The sequence below is a fragment of the Salminus brasiliensis genome, chromosome 8 (genome assembly GCF_030463535.1).
Source record: "Salminus brasiliensis chromosome 8, fSalBra1.hap2, whole genome shotgun sequence".
Classification (NCBI taxonomy): Eukaryota; Metazoa; Chordata; class Actinopteri; order Characiformes; family Bryconidae; genus Salminus; species Salminus brasiliensis.
Genome location: NC_132885.1, coordinates 42337212 through 42356500, shown reverse-complemented (window position 1 = coordinate 42356500; position 19289 = coordinate 42337212). Strand labels below are relative to the sequence as shown.

Sequence of the window (19289 nt, the reverse complement as noted above, 5' to 3'; positions counted from 1 at the left end):
CTTACTACTGGACCACAGAATAAGAAAGCGCTGCAGTAAAACAGACCCTCGTGGACTGTACCACGGGCTAAGAGTGGTAATCTGTTCATCCTGACCGCCTCGATCCCATGAATTTGGCCATAGCTATCCCAGTAATCGGGTATCAGCTGACCACTTAATTGCAATTTAAATATTCACAATTCTCAGTGGATTTATTTGATCAGGGATCAGATATTTTAAGTCAGATACAATTACGATCCTTTGTTTTTACCGCTGTGCTATAGCAGAGCACCCTCTGGCGCCCTCTATGCTCCGTTAATGAAATGATTTGCATCCTGCAGCAGTGAGGAACGTTCCCCGGCTGTACTCCGACAATCCTAGACGGAGAGGACTCCGAGCAGGCCAGTCAGAGAGCACAGGAAATCTCCCCCATTCACTCCATCCATCCCTCCCTCCCTCAATCACTCACTCTCTCTCGCCAACTCTGCATCAGCAGTGTTCGGAGCACACTTGGGCAGGCCGGCTCTCTGGTGACAGGGAGTCGGTGTCTGTGTCAGTGGCATCTGACAGTCCTTTCCGCCCAGCGCTCTTAGCAGCAATGAAAGCAGGTATGAATTTTTAATGGCAGTCTGCAGCCCGAGCTAAAATAAAAGGCAGCCAGCGACGCGGAAAAGCCAACACAGCCGTCTCGGTTTACCTAAACTGCCCACGCACCTCAGACACTTTCCACGTTTACACCCACAGAAACTTCGGAGAGGTTACAGATCTTTCACTGGGCCCAATTGTGGGGCATTTGCTGCAAAACGTTTTCGACAAAAGCCCCAGAAAACTTTGTCTGGAATTGACCCAAGCCAACCATCATCACCCAACGGCACGGCAATAGCAACGGTTAGCTTACTGTAGGACAACAATAGCTGTCATAGCGGTCACCACAGGACCACCACAGAGCAGCTATTATTCGGGTGGTGAGTCATAATGGATGTACGGGACAGTGGGTGTACTAGAAGCATTCAGCGTTTTGGCTGATTGACCACATTATGGGTAAGAAGACCTATACTCTTCTGGCCGAATAGAAAGCTTTAACGGTCTACAGAGTGCATGCCACATCCATAGCTGGACTATAACTCTAACAAACGGTGGAATTACACCTCAAGGGCAAAGGAAGTGAAGGTGATGCTTCATCCCTCACACCTCTGGTGCTAAATAACATTAATGTCTTCTCAGCCGCAGCTTATTACCCACAACTCTGTTGTTTTACAGTAGCTCTCTCCTGCGCCGCTACAGCGCGTCCGCTAGCCGTGGCCCCCGGCTTTAAAACAGGGCATCAAACCCCTTCCTCTCACTTGATTCCACATCAGACCCTCCTCTGATCACCTCTCCTCTTTCTTGTCCTGTCAGTTGTCAGTCTTGTCCTTCAGGTTGAGGGTTCTGAAAGAACAAGCAGCTGAGGAACACCCCATGGAGGAAAGTAGGGCAGTGGTGGTCGGGCTCAGGGCTGAACAGCACAGCTGATTTGGGTTAACGTGGCTCTAAATGGAGATGGAGGCTCTTCTCTGATCTAGGCAGGCTTCTCCATCTTTGAGAGTAGGTCAAGGGTGTTAAGAGTTGAAGTAACTGTCTCTACTGGATTGCACTTGGCATTCATCAGTGAGGTCAGGATGATCCCCTACTCATCCCATCCAAAAGTACTGGATGGAGCTCCTCCACCACCATCATTCCAGAGAACACAGTTCTTCCACTGCTCCTCAATGCTGGGGGGTTTTATACCCCCCTCTAGCCCATGCCTGGCATTATTAGGCAACATGGTGCCAATAGGGTCATGATGTTTATCTGCTTCAGTAATGGGTGTCCACAAACATTTGGACACACAGTGCATCATCAGTCGTTAAAGCACAGCCTGTTTTATTTGAGAGTTTGGAAAATGGTGTAAAATTGGAATTCTCTTTGTGTCTCAGGGGGATAAATGTGGGATACGGGTCTTTTAAATGTTTAAACAGTGAAGATGTTTACATACCCCCATGCCATTAAACCGCTGCACTCGCCGGCCCACCCTGAAGCGCTGAATTACACTCTACTGAAACACCTAGGCCCCGTCGCTGGTCGAAAATGGGCGGCCCGTCTGGCTGAAGCAGTAAAGCGATCACACACTGATACTCCCTCAGCTCGCGACGTCAGGCCCAGCCAGCGCTGCTCCTGACAGCTGCACGCCTGACTGAGCTGCCAACTGATGGGGGAAGATATTCACAATAACTACCTTCTGCAAAAGTCAAGGGGAAGCAATCCGATAAACACCAGCTTGCGCGCTTACACGAGAACTTCAGGCTATCGGGCCGCCGTACGTCCTTTTCAGGGTGTTTGAGTCCTCTAGCCCTTCATCTGCGGTCAGTTTAGCATCACAGGGCTGCTGTCAGCTCTGTATTTTGGGTGATTGACTGACTGATCTGAACTTTTAGGTGAATTTTCCGCTTTTTTCCCCTAATATGGTACTGCCAATTACAACCCCCCCCACCACCCCCAGTTTGTAGCTCCACCCAGCACTATGAGGGCAAGGACAAAAGTATAGGATTGAGCACCATCCATTTTTCCAGAGAACGCAGACATTGGCACATCTGTGTCAGCAATGGGTGCAGTTTAATATATGGCAGAGTGGTGGCGCTCTGTTCTACTGGGCAGCGACTCCTGCACTAATGAGACCTTAATGGAAGAGGAGATATTCTGATGACTGATGACGTGCCAAGATATTCTTTCATGTAATATTTTACAGCAGGGCAGCAAACAAGTCCACACCACACCTACAGTATATGGGCATATTAATTGGGCAAAAGTATTGGGACACTTGCTCTTTCACGGTTTCTTCTGAAATCAAGGCTATTAAAAAGAGTTGATCCTGCTAGAGTAACTGTCTCTACTGTCCAGAGAAGAAGACTTTCTACTAGATTTTGGAGAAGAAGCATTGCTGTGAGGATTTGATTGCATGAAAATATTGAATATTGAGTATTGAATAAAGCACCATCCATCTTTCCAGAGAATGCAGGAATTGTCTACAAACATATGATATGATTGATCATTGATATCTGATCTGATCCAACCTGTAAATAATCAGATCAGTTTGGGTGTTAAGTGTGCAGAAGTGTCTCACTACACTTAGAACATCAATTATTTATACAGTTTGGGGGCAGGGCAGCGAAGACCTCCGCACGCCCCATCAGGAAACGTGCTAAGTGAGGTTCAGGTTAGTGATGACAGGAAGGAAAATCACTCCGTGTGTCATGTCGAGCAATCCGGAACGACAGAACAGCAGCTCGGCTCGGGAACGAGCGACTCGCTTTAGAAAATATCACAAACAGTTATCAAAGCAGCTGTCTGAGTTCTGCACGTCAGGCCCGCCCCGTTCTGCAGCCTCAGCGTTTGCTCTCCACGGCGGAGGTCCCGCTGGATTAGCCGCTCCTTTAGCTGCATTTCCACGGACCTGCGGCGCAAATATGCAGACACGAGAGTGCTGGAAATGTTACTTTGGGCTGTACTGCAAAAAAAACGAGAGTGCGTTTATGAAGGCTTGATCCGACAAGGTTCAGCTGCCATAAACACGGTCAACTGCTGCAGTCAGTTCTGGTGTCCTCTCTCATTAGAACCATAGAATCACTGAGACTGGCTGGGTTAACCCTTTATAAACGTTTATATACAGTTCGTAAAGTCATTAGGTAATGGAGGGAAAGGTGGAGGTCATGTTGACGTTTGGAAGTCCTGACAAAACGTGGAGATAAGTGCTCACAGGGTTGACCGAAAGGCAAATCAACGCCCCCGTCTGACTGCAAAAGACCTTCAGGACGACTGAGCAGAGTGGTGGCGCTCTGTTCTACTGGGCAGCGACTCCTGCACTAACGGGACCGTCACGGAAGATTAGATAATCTGACAACGTTCAAGATTAAGATTTGATGCGCCAATCTATTCTTTCAGGTGATATTTTACAGTAGGGCAGCAAAAAAGTCCACACCACACCTACAGTATATGGGCATATTATATGGGCAAAAGTATTGGGACACCTGCTCATTTACTGTTTCTTCTGAAATCAAGGGGATTAAAGAGCTGATCCTGCTTCTGTTGGAGTAACTGTCTCCACTGTCCAGAAAAGAAGACTTTCTACTAGATTTTGGAGAAGGAGCATTGCTGTGAGGATTTGATTGCACACAGAAGCTAGAGCATTTTTTAGAGAGGTTAGGATGTTACCTCACATCCTACCTAAGCATCCCCAACTCCTCCCAAAAGTACTGGATGAAGCTGCACCATCATTCTAGAGAACACAGTTCCTCCATGCTCCAGAGTGCCAATAGGTTCATGTTCATGTGCTTTATAGGGTCATATTCTATTGGCAGGGACTATTTCATTAGAAGGGGGGGGGGGTGTCCACACACATTTGGACAGTGTGTTTATAGAAATGCAGATATTATATAGTATTATATAAAAGTAGCTTGTATAACAGTAGCTACAGTTCAGGACAACCCGCAATTCACACTGCCCTTCAGTAACAGGTCACCTGTTTCTTTTTTATAGGGTAGTCTTTAGGTGGACCACCTGAAATCTCATGGTTGATTGTCGCCTGCAGTGTGTACATCGCCTGCAAATCGCCCCTACACTCCTGCTGTGCTGATTCAGCACCCCCCCCCCTCCCTACATGTCCTGCCCTGACTGCAGAAGCACATTAGCTCACAGTTTAATCAGAGGCCCAGTGGTCCTGCAGGACTGAGGGTAGTGTGGCACAGTCCGCAGGCAGCGGGGCACTCGTGCAGCGCAGCACTGAGGAAACGATGACTGGACAGTTTCGGCTTCTCTCAACACCCCACATCTTACACCCTTACACCTCCCCATGTAGTAAAAGCATCCAGCTGCCATGGCAACCGCGTACCTCAGAGGCTGAGAGGTCACTGCATGGGGTATTTGGGAATTAAGGGCCATGTACTCCAGCACGTAAACATCGCAAAGTTTGAACGTGTACCGTTAAATTCACAGATCACACCTGCAACAACCGCCCTCTTTAAAATCATGTTTTTGTGATGTCACAACATACAGGGGCTCCGCCTACTCAGCCTACAGAGTGTTAGCCACACCCCTTCACGCTGAGGTTATAAGGGGTGTTTCAGGCCGTACTGGTATTTGAATTAGGCAGCGCACAGATACGGGGCACCAATCAAAACAGTGCCTTTAAGAGATCACATTGTTTCCAGTGTGTATTGTCCAAATTAACATTTTAATGTTACTGTGTTTAGATTTGATCAGTTTATTATAGCGCGGATTATTCCAAACCAAAGGCTGAGGTGTGTAGTGCACAGATCTAACGCTTTACCCACTATATGGCGGTCACGAGACAATACACTGTACTGTTACATCTCTATTACGCAAGGCTCAGCACTCATCCCTGCCCTACCAGGAGGAAGCGGAAAAGAGAAACTGGCCATCCCAGCTGTTCTGGGCAGGTTTCGCTAACCTCAGGCCCTTTCAGACACAGCAGCTGATCTCCCGCCTTCCATTTCCCGGGCGTGCAGCGAGGCCGGCCCGATTGCAATATCTGAGCTAAGAATGTGCTGCACATGTCAGGGGGTGATGACGTGACCGATGGAACCCAAGTCTGTGAACGGCTACACTGAGCCCCTGCCACTTCCAGGTGGGAGTCTATGGGTCCTGAGAAGCGTTACCGCAACAGGCCACAATTTACAGCGTACAGAATAGACCGAAACTCCACGCAGTAATTACTGTTTACACTTATGTGCACTACTAGGGGGGTGTTTTTTAACTAGGAGCTTAAAACTAGCGTCTCACCAGCTAAGAATTAGCCTTCAGACTGTCAATAGATAATTCCCTTGCAGCTCTGTGATCTGCACAACCCCAGAGTTGCCTCGTTTACCTCAGTTCTAACATGTTATCATGAGGAAATTAGCATTTCTGGCTTTTGGTCATTTCCACATGGTGCCAGGGCTCAAGTTTACCTCAGGTTTCAATGGAGAGCACGGAGGTCATTCCAGTGCAGCTTGTTATATGATACAAGATGCCATTCCTCTCGTTCACCTCACATCTCGCATGATAGGAGTAGAAATTTAGGCTCTTCAGGGGGTAAACACTGACATCTGGTCATTTCCTTCCAGCTGTGTGCCATTTTACAGGAAAACACTTCATGCTTTCCATAGATTTACCTCAGATTTCACAGTATAGCTAATAAATTAGCACTCAGATTGACATTTGGCTATGTATGGCTAACTAGTTAGCTCAACAAAAGAGAATACTGACATTTAGCCGCCTCCATACAGCTGTGTGTCCAGTTCTATATGAAATATGATGACCTCATACGACATAGCTAGCAAATTAGCTCTGAGGCGGTCATTTCCTCAGAAATAACACACTATCAGCTGCATCTGATATCACACAGTACAACAAGTAAATTAGCTTTGAGACGTTGATACGTCGGCCTTCCCGAGATTTACCTCAGGCCTTATATGATACAACTGCGAAATTAGCATTTCAATAGCGAACACTGACATTTGGTCATTCCCATGCAGCTCCGGGTGCGATAACACATGAAATACGTTGGCTGTCCTGAGTTTTAGCTCAGACCTCATATGTTAGTGCTAAATACTAGCTCTGAGGCGGTCATTAGGTCATCTCTATAGAGCTCGAAAACTCGAATACCTCAGCTGTCACACAGTTGAGCGTCAAAATTAGCTCTCACTGACATTTGGTCATTTCCACACAGCTCTGTTTGCACTTACACAGGAAGCAAGTTGGATTTACCTCTCAGATTTACCTTGAGCCTCATATGAGCTCAGAGACCATCAATTTCCACACATTTACCTCAGATATCACAGTGTGGCAACATAACGAGCCCTTTAGACGGGCATCTGGTCATTTCTAGTCTAATGTATATCTAATATTCATTGTCTTTCTTCAGATTTTCCTCAGGCTTTATAAGGTATAGCTAAGAAATTACACATTTGGTAGTTTATTAGATATACCTTATGAAGCCTGAGGAAAATCTGAGGAAAGACAATGAATATTAGATATACATCAGACTAGAAATGACCAGATGCCCGTCTAAAGGGCTCGTTACTGTGTGATATCTGAGGTAAATGTGTGGAAATGTGAGGTAATGTAAATCACCTGCAATTACAGAGCCAACGTCGGTGTTTGGGACCTCGTGCTCCGACACTGGGTGGTCATGTGGAGCTTGTTTGGAAGGTAATGAGGTAAGACAGGTGTAGTGGATGAAGGGATACCATCAAAACCGACATGTTTTGACCTAAAACGAGATTTGGTCATTTCTACAAAGCTGTGTGAGCTTGATGAGCCAACAGCCAAACCAGCAACCCGGTGAATCCCAGTCCCAGTCCTGGAACTCCCACATACCCCCAGCACCTGGTGGCTGCTTCACCTCATTAACTGATTCACCAGCACTGGGTCAGGTGGGTCAGGTGGGTCAGTACACGTACAGTACACCCCCACCACCACCCCCACCACCCCCCCAGGACTGGCAGCTGCCACTCCTCAAGCTAACCCAGTGGCTGCCAGTCACAGCCCCGGTCCTGCAGACCCCCACTGGCGGCTGGGTCACCTCATTACCTAATTAACCAGCACAGGGGTCAGATGTGTCAGTCAGTGCACGGCCCCCAAAAAACACCGACTTTGGGACCCCCTGCTTGTTTGCCCACCCGCCCACCCCCTCACCCCTCCTCCTTTGTGCTGCATCTCTATCACCCACCTTGACCGGGGAGCTCCGCGTGGCGCTGGGCGAGTCCCTCATGGCTGTGCCCGGGGGAGACGCCGCCATCCCGGCCGCCCCTCCGAGCCCCAGCCCCGGCCTGCCCCCACCCCGCTGCGGCCGCTGGCGGATGCCGTCCAGCAGGCGCACGAGCAGGATGTTGGCGGGCAGGTCGTCCACTCCGCAGTCCACGAGGATGCGGCACTCCGGGCATCGCAGCTCGTGCCTCGAGCTCACGATGTTCTCCAGGCAGCGGCGGCAGAAGGTGTGCTGGCACGGCAGCACTTTGGCGGTGGTGTCCAGCCGCTCCAAACACACCGAGCACTCCAGCAGGTCCAGCAGGGACGACTCGTCCATCCCGGCGGCGTGCGCGAGCGTTCCCGTAACGCGTATCGTTATCGTCGTCGTCGTCGTCGTTGTTGGTCAGCGGGTTAAACCGTGCGCGCGCGGAGGAGCACGAAGAGCTGCGTCTCCTGCGCGAGACATGCTGCTGGCTGATGATCTCGCTCTCTCTCCCCGAGAGTTCAGTGTGTGTGTCTGTGAGAGAGAGAGTGCGCGCGAGCGAGCGTGTGTGTGTGTGTGTGTGTGTGTGTGTGTGTGGAGCTCAGTGAGTGAGCGAGTGCAGCGTTCCCTCTCTCTCTCTCTCTCACTCGCGCGCAGCTGTGGGAAAATGATGAAAAAAAGCAAAACACGGTGACGTCACATCGACTCCAGCGCTGCTATCGATAAATATGATCAAATAAAACTAAGAGTTTATATAATATTCCTACATATATATCCATACACACACACACACACTCACACACACATATATATCCATACACACACACACATATATATCCATACACACACACTCACACACACACATATATATCCATACACACACACACACACACATATATATCCATACACACACACACATATATATCCACACACACACACACACACACACACACATATACATATATATCCATACACACACACACACACATATATATCCATACACACACACACACATACATATATATATATCCATACACACAGACACATACATATCCACACACACACACATACATATATATCCATACACACACACACACATACATATATATCCATACACACACACACACACACATATATATATATCCATACACACAGACACATACATATCCACACACACACACATACATATATATCCATACACACACACACACATACATATATATCCATACACACACACACACATACATATATATCCATACACACACACACACATACATATATATATATCCATACACACAGACACATATATATCCACACACACACATATATATCCATACACACACACACACACACATATATATCCATACACACACACACACACACATATATATCCATACACACACACACATATATATCCACACACACACACACACACACACACACATATACATATATATCCATACACACACACACACACATATATATCCATACACACACACACACACACATATATATATATCCATACACACAGACACATACATATCCACACACACACATACATATATATCCATACACACACACACACATACATATATATCCATACACACACACACACACACATATATATATATCCATACACACAGACACATACATATCCACACACACACACATACATATATATCCATACACACACACACACATACATATATATCCATACACACACACACACATACATATATATCCATACACACACACACACATACATATATATCCATACACACACACACACACATATATATATATCCATACACACACATATATATCCATACACACACACACACACACATACATACATACATGCATATATATATATATATATATAGAGAGAGAGAGAGAGAGAGTTACTGTTTATGTACTGAATTGAACAAACTGGGAAAGTGTTATATGTATTTTTTAATTGGTCAAATAGAATAAATATAAATTTTATCTAAAATGAGCATAAATGTGTTATTTAAAAATATATATATTTTACTTACATTAACAACATTGTGAAATATGACCAGAGGTGTCGTAATGTTTTCATAAAATTGTATGTGTAACCAAAATCTAATATAATAATAATAATAATAATAATAATAATAATAATTGTGATAATTATAATGATAGCAATATTACTATTGTTCTTTTATTTGTTGTTTTACTTTTTTTATTTTGAATACATTTGTACACACATATAAATACAAACATTTTGTTTTTATACACTTTCATTGTGTTATATACATATATTTCTATATGTTTTGTTTTGTATTTAGTATAAATTTGTTAGTATTATTTTATTTCTGTATAATTTCAATTAATATGTATACAGTTTTTAATAATAAATGTGAAGATTGTTTGATGAGCATTCTCACAGCTTCTTACTCAGCAGATGTTTCACCTGTTTCACTCATCATACACGTGCATTTATTGATTATTATTCTACAGTTATAAGGTTAATTAGTGACAAGGCCTCTACAAACCCAACTGATTTTAAGAGTGAGTGACTGCTGCCCCCTGCTGTGGGACAGAGGGGTTGCACTCTGTGCGGGCGTCGCAGACCCAGAATCAGCCTAACCTGAGACTGAGGAACCCTGATTGCATTGGGGTTTAATACAGGCCTAGTCTCATGTCTACAGACGTTTGTACACGTCCAGCATTTCTCCTGAAATCAAGAATAGAAGCTGGGTGTTTGCCCCCCCCCCTCCGCCACAGTCACAGCCTCTACTCCAACATTGCTGTGAGGAGGTTTTAAGTGAAAGCTCTTTGTAAGCTTTAATTGAGAGACTTAATTTACTTATTCATAATTAAGAAAATAAAATAAAGTAAATTATTTAAACTGCACACTGGAATACAGCGTGCTACCTATCAACCACCAGAGATACCACAGCAACTTCCTAGGTACCAACTAGCAAGCCCATACCAATAGATATCATACCAACCACCTAGCAATAGCCTCTCTGATCTCTAATACCATAGCAACCACCTAACAACACTATAGCAACAATCTGACATAACAATGCATCTGTCTAGCCACCACTTTGATTAACTTGCAACTACTTAGCAACACCCTAGAAACAACCAAACATATCATAGCAACCACCTAAAAATCCCATGTCAACCATCCAGCTATACCCTAACAATACTGTAAACTGAGGGTAGCCCAGCAGCACCATATCAACCACCAGCCATAGAACTGTATCTACCTACCTAGCCACTTTGGAGACCTTTCAAACCACCTCATGTATCAGAACAAGCGCTGAACACCACCTCACACCACCTCACCACTGCCTCACACCACCTCACACCACCTCACACCACCTCACCACTGCCTCACACCACCTCACACCACCTCACCACTGCCTCACACCACCTCACACCACCTCACCACTGCCTCACACCACCTCACCACTGCCTCACACCACCTCACACCACCTCACCACTGCCTCACACCACCTCACCACTGCCTCACACCACCTCACACCACCTCACCACTGCCTCACACCACCTCACACCACCTCACCACTGCCTCACACCACCTCACCACTGCCTCACACCACCTCACCACTGCCTTGCTTATATTTTTTTATTTAAATATATAATTTAATATATTTTTTATTGTTTTTACACAGACCTACTGGAAATGCTCTGAGTGTGTGTGTGTGTGTGTGTGTGTGTGTATTTGTCTGAGCATACACGTCCTCAGTGTTTTTAGGGAGGTATCTACCTGTCCCTGCACGCCCATTTCACACACTCAATCATCTCTTAAATTATAGCTTCCAGCGCTGCTGGTGTTTTCTCGCTGCCAGTGGACTCATTTAGGGAAATGCTCGACGCATATAAGGCCTGTTAAGTCATGGGGACTGAACTTCCTGCTCCAGATAAAAAACTCCTCTCCACCGGACCACCCAGGGCGAGTGGCAGAGTGCCGAGGGGAAGGCCGTGCGGTAGAGAAAGTTATCTACACTGACTTTCCTTTCAAATGATGGTATTACTGCAGTTCAGTACTGCACTCGTCGTCAGTAGTACTCGTCAGTACTGCACTCGTCGTCAGTCGTCAGTAGTACTCGTCAGTACTTCACTCGTCGTCAGTAGTACTCGTCAGTACTGCACTCGTCGTCAGTCGTCAGTAGTACTCGTCAGTACTGCACTCGTCATCAGTCGTCAGTAGTACTCGTCAGTACTGCACTCGTCGTCAGTCGTCAGTAGTACTCGTCAGTACTGCACTCGTCGTCAGTAGTACTCGTCAGTACTGCACTCGTCGTCAGTCGTCAGTAGTACTCGTCAGTACTGCACTCGTCGTCAGTCGTCAGTAGTACTCGTCAGTACTGCACTCGTCGTCAGTAGTACTCGTCAGTACTGCACTCGTCGTCAGTCGTCAGTAGTACTCGTCAGTACTGCAATCGTCGTCAGTAGTACTCGTCAGTACTGCACTTGTCGTCAGTCGTCAGTAGTACTCGTCAGTACTGCACTCGTCGTCAGTAGTACTCGTCAGTACTGCACTCGTCGTCAGTCGTCAGTAATACTCGTCAGTACTGCACTCGTCGTCAGTAGTACTCGTCAGTACTGCACTCGTCGTCAGTCGTCAGTAGTACTCGTCAGTACTGCACTCGTTTAGTCTGTGAACGATTAGCGCTAACGCTAGGCTGTAGTGTAGTAGTTGTAAACACAGCGTGATGAAATGCTGGATTTATTTACACTGCTATACGTTCATTTAGTTCATTTTTAGTAAGTATTTGTTCTATAATAACACGTACAAATACCTACACACACATTACACACGCTTACAGGAGAATGCTAACTGCTAACTTTGCAACGTCAGCTAACAGATGCTCACACTGGATAGCTGAGTGATGGGGGATGGGGAGGACCAGAGCTATGACAGCTATGCTCTCTAGGACTGACGGATGGCTGTGGCAACACCAGGTTCCATACTTAGACAGTTGCGCCACGCGGGAGATCGGATTAGCATATGTTTATGTGTGATATTACACCTGAACGCAGTGGCGGCCTCCCTGTTAATTTGGTGTGAATTACATGCAGCAGTAGAAGCTCTGGTCGCGTAGCGGTTACGCTGCAGAATAGGAGGCTGGTAATCTGATCTGAAATGTTCTGTTGTTCTTCTTGTGTTACGCAAACACTGAGAGGTAAAAGAGAAAAGCTCCTCAAGCCCGGACACCGCCGCCGCTGGATCCACTGTCAGAGAGCTGGCTGGCTTGGCTGCCTGCCTCGCCCGGTTTGGTATGTAAACGTGAAAAGGGTACTGCTAACATAAGCACTTAGCAGAGATTACTCTGAGTGATATCGTCACAGAAGATCTCGGAGGCGTCTAAGGCAGCGTGTTCACGCGTGAGGGGGAATAGTGCAGTCTCAGTATACCCAGATGATGTAGTAGGACTAGAGGCAGGCTAACTTCTGTAGGCGCTAGCAGGCTAACGTGCGTTGCCAGGTCCAGTAGAGGAAGCTGCGGGTTGAGTTTAATCTAATATCTGTGTCTGCAGGTCGAATGTTGGCCTAATACATCACAGCGAAACTGACTCACAGTGGTCTTGGAGTCACAGGGTCTTTTTGCCTTGGTGACACTATGAAGGCAGGTCACTTAAAGGGCACACTGACGGACGTGCTGTTGATTGGTCCAGCCTCAGACTTCACAGCCTCTTATTTGATCATCATCATGAATGAATTGTCCAAACCTGCTGAAGAATTTATCTTCTAACACTTGTTAAGTGGATTGTGAAGGTAGGCGAGGATTCACAACTCACTCTGTGTCCTTCGGCCAGGAGAACTGGGTTAGCTGATTCTGCAATTTCCATGGCAACCGTCTTTCTACACCACCCACCATCACCATCACCATCAGCGCCCCCCCCCAACGAGAAGATGTTACTGAGCAGAATAAGGCTGGCCTCGGACAACGCATGCAGTTACTGCGTTACTGTACTTTACGTTTAATGACGTTCGTGATCTACAGCCTTTCATAAGCCATCATACACTATATGGACAAAAGTATTGGGACACCTGCTCAATCTTTTTTTTTTTTATCATACTTTTGTTGGAGTTACTGTCTCTACCGTCCAGGGATGAAGGCTTAGTGAGGTAAGGATGCTGGACGATCACCACCCCACCTCATCATCCCCAACTCATACCAAAGGTACTGGATGGAGCTCCACCACCATCATTCCAGAGGACACAGTTCTTCCACTGCTCCACAGCTCAATGCTAGCTCCCCTCTAGCCCACGTCTGGCATTAGGCAGCATGGTGCCAATCGGTTAATGTTTATTTGTCTACTCCAGAGAGTCCTATTCTATTGGCAGTATTTCTCTACAGGGATTAGACAAGCTGTATGTATGCTTTTGAACATCTGTGTCAGCTATGGATGGACACTGCTGTCAACAAGTGGTGTCCACAAACATTTGGACATATAGTGTCTCTCCAGAGTTAATCTCCAAAACGACCTCAACCAACAGACTGATTTCACAATTGTGGTGAAATTTGACCAGTGTTTTCACAGGCTGGTGACCACAGCTACTACCGGCAGAGATCAGGTGGGATGTGTGCAGGACCCGGAGGAAAATTCCAACCACCGCCCTCTGATCTTCAAAGCCTGTAATAAAACCATAAATAAAAGAAGATCTGAGCTTCATGGTTGAAAGAACCAACACATGAAAACATTAGCCATTACCGTCAGTAGCACTGAGTTCAGTTCCAGTAAAAGAGAAGACAAAGAAACAGCGTACCAATGTACACTCAGACTACACTACACTGGCCACTTTATCAGAAACACATACCTTGAGCTTCCACAGACTGTCCACTTTATTGGAAACACATACCTTGTGCTTTCACTCACAGGCCACTTTACTGGAAACATATACCTTGAGCTTCCACAGACTGGCCACTTTATTGGAAACACATACCTTGTGCTTTCACTCACTGGCCACTTTACTGGAAACATATACCTTGAGCTTCCACAGACTGGCCACTTTATTGGAAACACATACCTTGAGCTTTCACTCACTGGCCACTTTATTGGAAACATACATTGTGCTTTCATGCACTGGCCACTTTATGGAAACACCTACCCTGTGCTTCTACTCACTGGCCATATTATTGGAAAACACCTACCCTGTGCTTCTGCAATAGTCTCTAACTGTACTCTTGTATAGTGGAGCTACAAAGTGTTTCTAATAAAGTGGCCGGGTGTAGATGTTTATGTAGGGCGTGAGTGTTTGCCGTTTTGCTCGTTTCAGGAAGTACACACCTGATCCTCCATGTTGATGGTGTAATTGTCAGGTAGGTGAAATTTCAAAGCCTCTTTGATCTGCTCTCTGAAGAGAGAAAGTCGTCTTCTCTTTCTTCAGCCTGACCGGTCATCTCCTCACCTCCCCGTCCAGAACACACACCTGGGAGAGCAGGGAAAACAGGAAACACCTACAAACAAACCAACAGGTAAACACACCAGTCGACTCACCATCCAGGCAGCAGGATGGAGCCCCCCCTGAAACTTTAAAGACCACCCCCCCACAGTGAGGATGTACAAACATGACTGGATCATTTCATGTCTGTTTGATCAGCAGAGTTTTCTGAGGATGAGAGACAGTGAAGCTGAAGAAGAAGCATCTCTGGGCCACAAACTTCCGCCAACTACAAACACCCTGCTGTATCATTTACACACACCTACTGATCTCACACTGCCCCTGTCTGTCTGCCTGTCTGTCTGCCTGTCTGTCTGCCTGTCTGTCTGTCTGTCTGTCTGCCTATAATAATTATTACACCACTCACTACTTTAACATTAATAAAAACATGAAAATCATATTAATAAACACACTCAAAATAAAAAGTAAAAAAATAGTTATTAGATGTATTATTTATTATTTAACATAATCAATTGCGACATCAGAAGTATGTAAATAAATAAATATTATTAGTAGTGAATGTATATTATTACGTCTTAGTATTGATGTAGAGACATACATTTTAGGTAAAGAATTTAAAGTAATACTTGTCACAGACTGCTGTTATCTGTATAATAATAAACAATTCAAACAGTTATTATATTTAACTAATTTAAATAATAATAATTATTATTATTATTATTTTATCTTCTAAATGTATACATTGATATAGATGTAATATTATACTAATGGTAATAGAAAATAGTAATTACTACTATATAAACAAAACTAGTGACCATTTTTTAGTTTATTTACTGAATACCGATCATTACTATGTAACATCAACATTCTATTACCAATACTCATAATCATTATTATAATTATTATAAACATGATAAATGTAGCAAGACAATGTTACATTATTTTATTATAAATAATTTAATTTTATAGTATATAGATCAATACTTGCATTATTATTGGACTACTATTTATTATTAATAATATTATTACTATTGTTGATATTGTTATTATATTATTCTTTTTAGTGGGTGGTTTGAAAATGTTTTTTGGTTTTGATTTTGGTTATTATTGTCTATAATTACTGTAACTAGACCAATACTAAGTATTAGGAATATACTATTACTAGTTATTGCATTAACTATTATCATTATCATTATTATTATAGAAGTAGTGAATATTAATATTGTTTTTGACAGTTTTCTATAAATATTGTGTATAAGTAAACAATATATATATATATATATATATATATATATATATATCACTACTACTAATTATATTTATCTTTATCATTTTAAACGTAGTAACTGATTATCATAATTTTATTATATAGGTTTTATAGACATAGATATATAATAATATAGATTATTATTATTATTATTATTATTATTATATATGTATTTTACATATATCTGCATTTATATGCATTGCATTAAAACAGTAAGTCTCAACACCACCACAACCACCAGCACCTCAGTCTGAGAGGTCCTGTCTAGAAGTGGTGTAGTTGCAGCGTGTGCACCAGCAGGGGTCGCCTGCGCCTCTCCGCGTTCCCCCGCAGCTCTACCTGAGTCAGGTTCCCCCGCGGGCGGACAGCATCAGCGCCTTCTTCCCTCGCGAGGAGGAGCCAAGCTCGTGCTCAAAACAGCACACGGAGCAGGAGAGGACGCTTCCAAACCCCTCACTTTTCTCACCGGCCCTGCGCGCGCTGGGGTCCCGCCGTGACCGTCCCGGAGAGCGCGAGACTGAAGACCTTTTTTAATTTTTTTTGCCTATCTGGACTTTAAACACCCCCTCGTCCTCCTCTTCCTCCTCCACCTCCACCTTCTCGTCGTCCTCCTGCAGGTAATGCCATCCACCGCCGGCTCTCTGGAATGCGATGTGGGAAATTCCTGGCTTGGTTTTCCTGCCTGGGATCTGGGGTTTAGGGAGTTGCTGGTGGGAATTGCAGACTTTGAGCTTTTATCTGCAGGATTTGAGATGTTCTGGGTTGCTGGTCCACTCAGCTGGTCAATTAGGTCCAGTTAAAATAGTGAAGTTGGCATGGTTTTGGAATTGTCCGTTCCACCTTAAATGGTGCAGCAGTAACATTCTGGCGCCTGAGGCGCCAGAATGTTACTGCTGCACCATTTAAGGTGGAACGGACAATTCCAAAACCATGCCAACTTTTATGTATTAAAATTGTGTATTTATTTCTCCCAGTCTATATAAACCAAACTGTAACCAGTATTAGTAAACTGGTAACCTGGACAAATAACTACACCTGATGCCATTGGCTGTATTGGTATTCCAGAAATTGGTCTGGTTGTCCCACCATGTCCCACTAAGATCTGAGTGTCTGCTAAGACCTGAGGTGAAGGTTTTGTCTGACAACCCCTGGTTGTTGTCCTGAAATGCTAATGTATGATGGTTGTTCCACTATGCTAAGACCTAATGGACGGTCTGGTTGTCTTGACATGCTAAGAGCTTAGATAAGATCTGGTTGTCCCAGACCTGAGCCGAAACTTCAGGTAAGGTCTGGATGTGTTGCAAGGTTAAGGGGAAGACTTGCTAAGACCTGAGGGACCTGAGTCTGTCCTACTATGTTTTTGGTTCTAATACCATGATAGATACGCTCTGGTTGTCCCGCCATGCTATGACCCAATGGAAGATCTGGTTGTCCCGCCATGCTACGACCCAATGGAAGATCTGGTTGTCCCGCCATGCTAAGACCCAATGGAAGATCTGGTTGTCCCGCCATGCTACGACCCAATGGAAGATCTGGTTGTCCCGCCATGCTACGACCCAATGGAAGGTCTGGTTGTCCCGCCATGCTACGACCCAATGGAAGGTCTGGTTGTATCAGTCTAAGGCCTGGTGGCATGTTTAGAACTTGCATATTGTCTTGGCTTTTTTTTTATCTACTGTGCTAAGACCTGATGGGAAGTCTTGTTGTCTTGCCATGCTAAGAGCTAAGTTGCTAAGTTAAGATTTGGTTGTCTCACCACTATGGACAGCAGAAGTCTGGTTGTTCTGTCATGCACTAAGGTAAAGTATGGTTGTGCTAATTGAGCTGAAATCTTAGGTAAGATATATGGTTGTCCCACCACACTAGCACCTGAGGTAAAGTCTGGTTGTCCCATCACACTAGCACCTGAGGTAAAGTCTAGTTGTCCCATCACTCTAGCACCTGAGGTAAAGTCTAGTTGTCCCATCACTCTAGCACCTGAGGTAAAGTCTGGTTGTCCCATCACACTAGCACCTGAGGTAAAGTCTGGTTGTCCCATCACTCTAGCACCTGAGGTAAAGTCTAGTTGTCCCATCACTCTAGCACCTGAGGTAAAGTCTGGTTGTCCCATCACACTAGCACCTGAGGTAAAGTCTAGTTGTCCCATCACTCTAGCACCTGAGGTAAAGTCTAGTTGTCCCATCACACTAGCACATGAGGTAAAGTCTAGTTGTCCCATCACTCTAGCACCTGAGGTAAAGTCTAGTTGTCCCATCACACTAGCACATGAGGTAAAGTCTGGTTGTCCCACCACACTAGCACCTGAGGTAAAGTCTAGTTGTCCCATCACTCTAGCACCTGAGGTAAAGTCTAGTTGTCCCATCACTCTAGCACCTGAGGTAAAGTCTAGTTGTCCCATCACTCTAGCACATGAGGTAAAGTCTGGTTGTCCCATCACACTAGCACATGAGGTAAAGTCTAGTTGTCCCATCACTCTAGCACATGAGGTAAAGTCTGGTTGTCCCATCACACTAGCACATGAGGTAAAGTCTGGTTGTCCCACCACACTAGCACCTGAGGTAAAGTCTAGTTGTCCCATCACTCTAGCACCTGAGGTAAAGTCTGGTTGTCCCATCACACTAGCACATGAGGTAAAGTCTAGTTGTCCCATCACTCTAGCACCTGAGGTAAAGTCTAGTTGTCCCATCACTCTAGCACCTGAGGTAAAGTCTGGTTGTCCCATCACTCTAGCACCTGAGGTAAAGTCTAGTTGTCCCATCACTCTAGCACCTGAGGTAAAGTCTAGTTGTCCCATCACTCTAGCACCTGAGGTAAAGTCTGGTTGTCCCATCACTCTAGCACCTGAGGTAAAGTCTAGTTGTCCCATCACTCTAGCACCTGAGGTAAAGT

At 45.0% G+C, this 19289-nt stretch overlaps 2 protein-coding genes across 3 annotated transcripts in view; one reads left to right on the top strand and one right to left on the bottom strand.

Moving 5' to 3' along the window:
* Positions 1-8300, bottom strand: part of LOC140561456 (E3 ubiquitin-protein ligase SH3RF3-like) — a 123588-nt gene extending 115288 nt beyond the window's left edge. For both annotated transcript variants that reach the window (XM_072686677.1, XM_072686678.1), the window contains exon 1: positions 7724-8300. In XM_072686677.1, the coding sequence (XP_072542778.1) occupies positions 7724-8080 (357 nt within the window). In that variant the 5' untranslated portion in view covers positions 8081-8300. The remainder of the gene's footprint in view (positions 1-7723) is intronic.
* Positions 8301-16896: 8596 nt separating this feature from the next.
* The window catches only part of edar (ectodysplasin A receptor), a 40797-nt gene continuing 38404 nt past the window's right edge, over positions 16897-19289 (top strand). The window contains exon 1 of the mRNA XM_072685294.1: positions 16897-17017. The gene's annotated coding sequence lies outside the window, so the exon portion shown is untranslated. The remainder of the gene's footprint in view (positions 17018-19289) is intronic.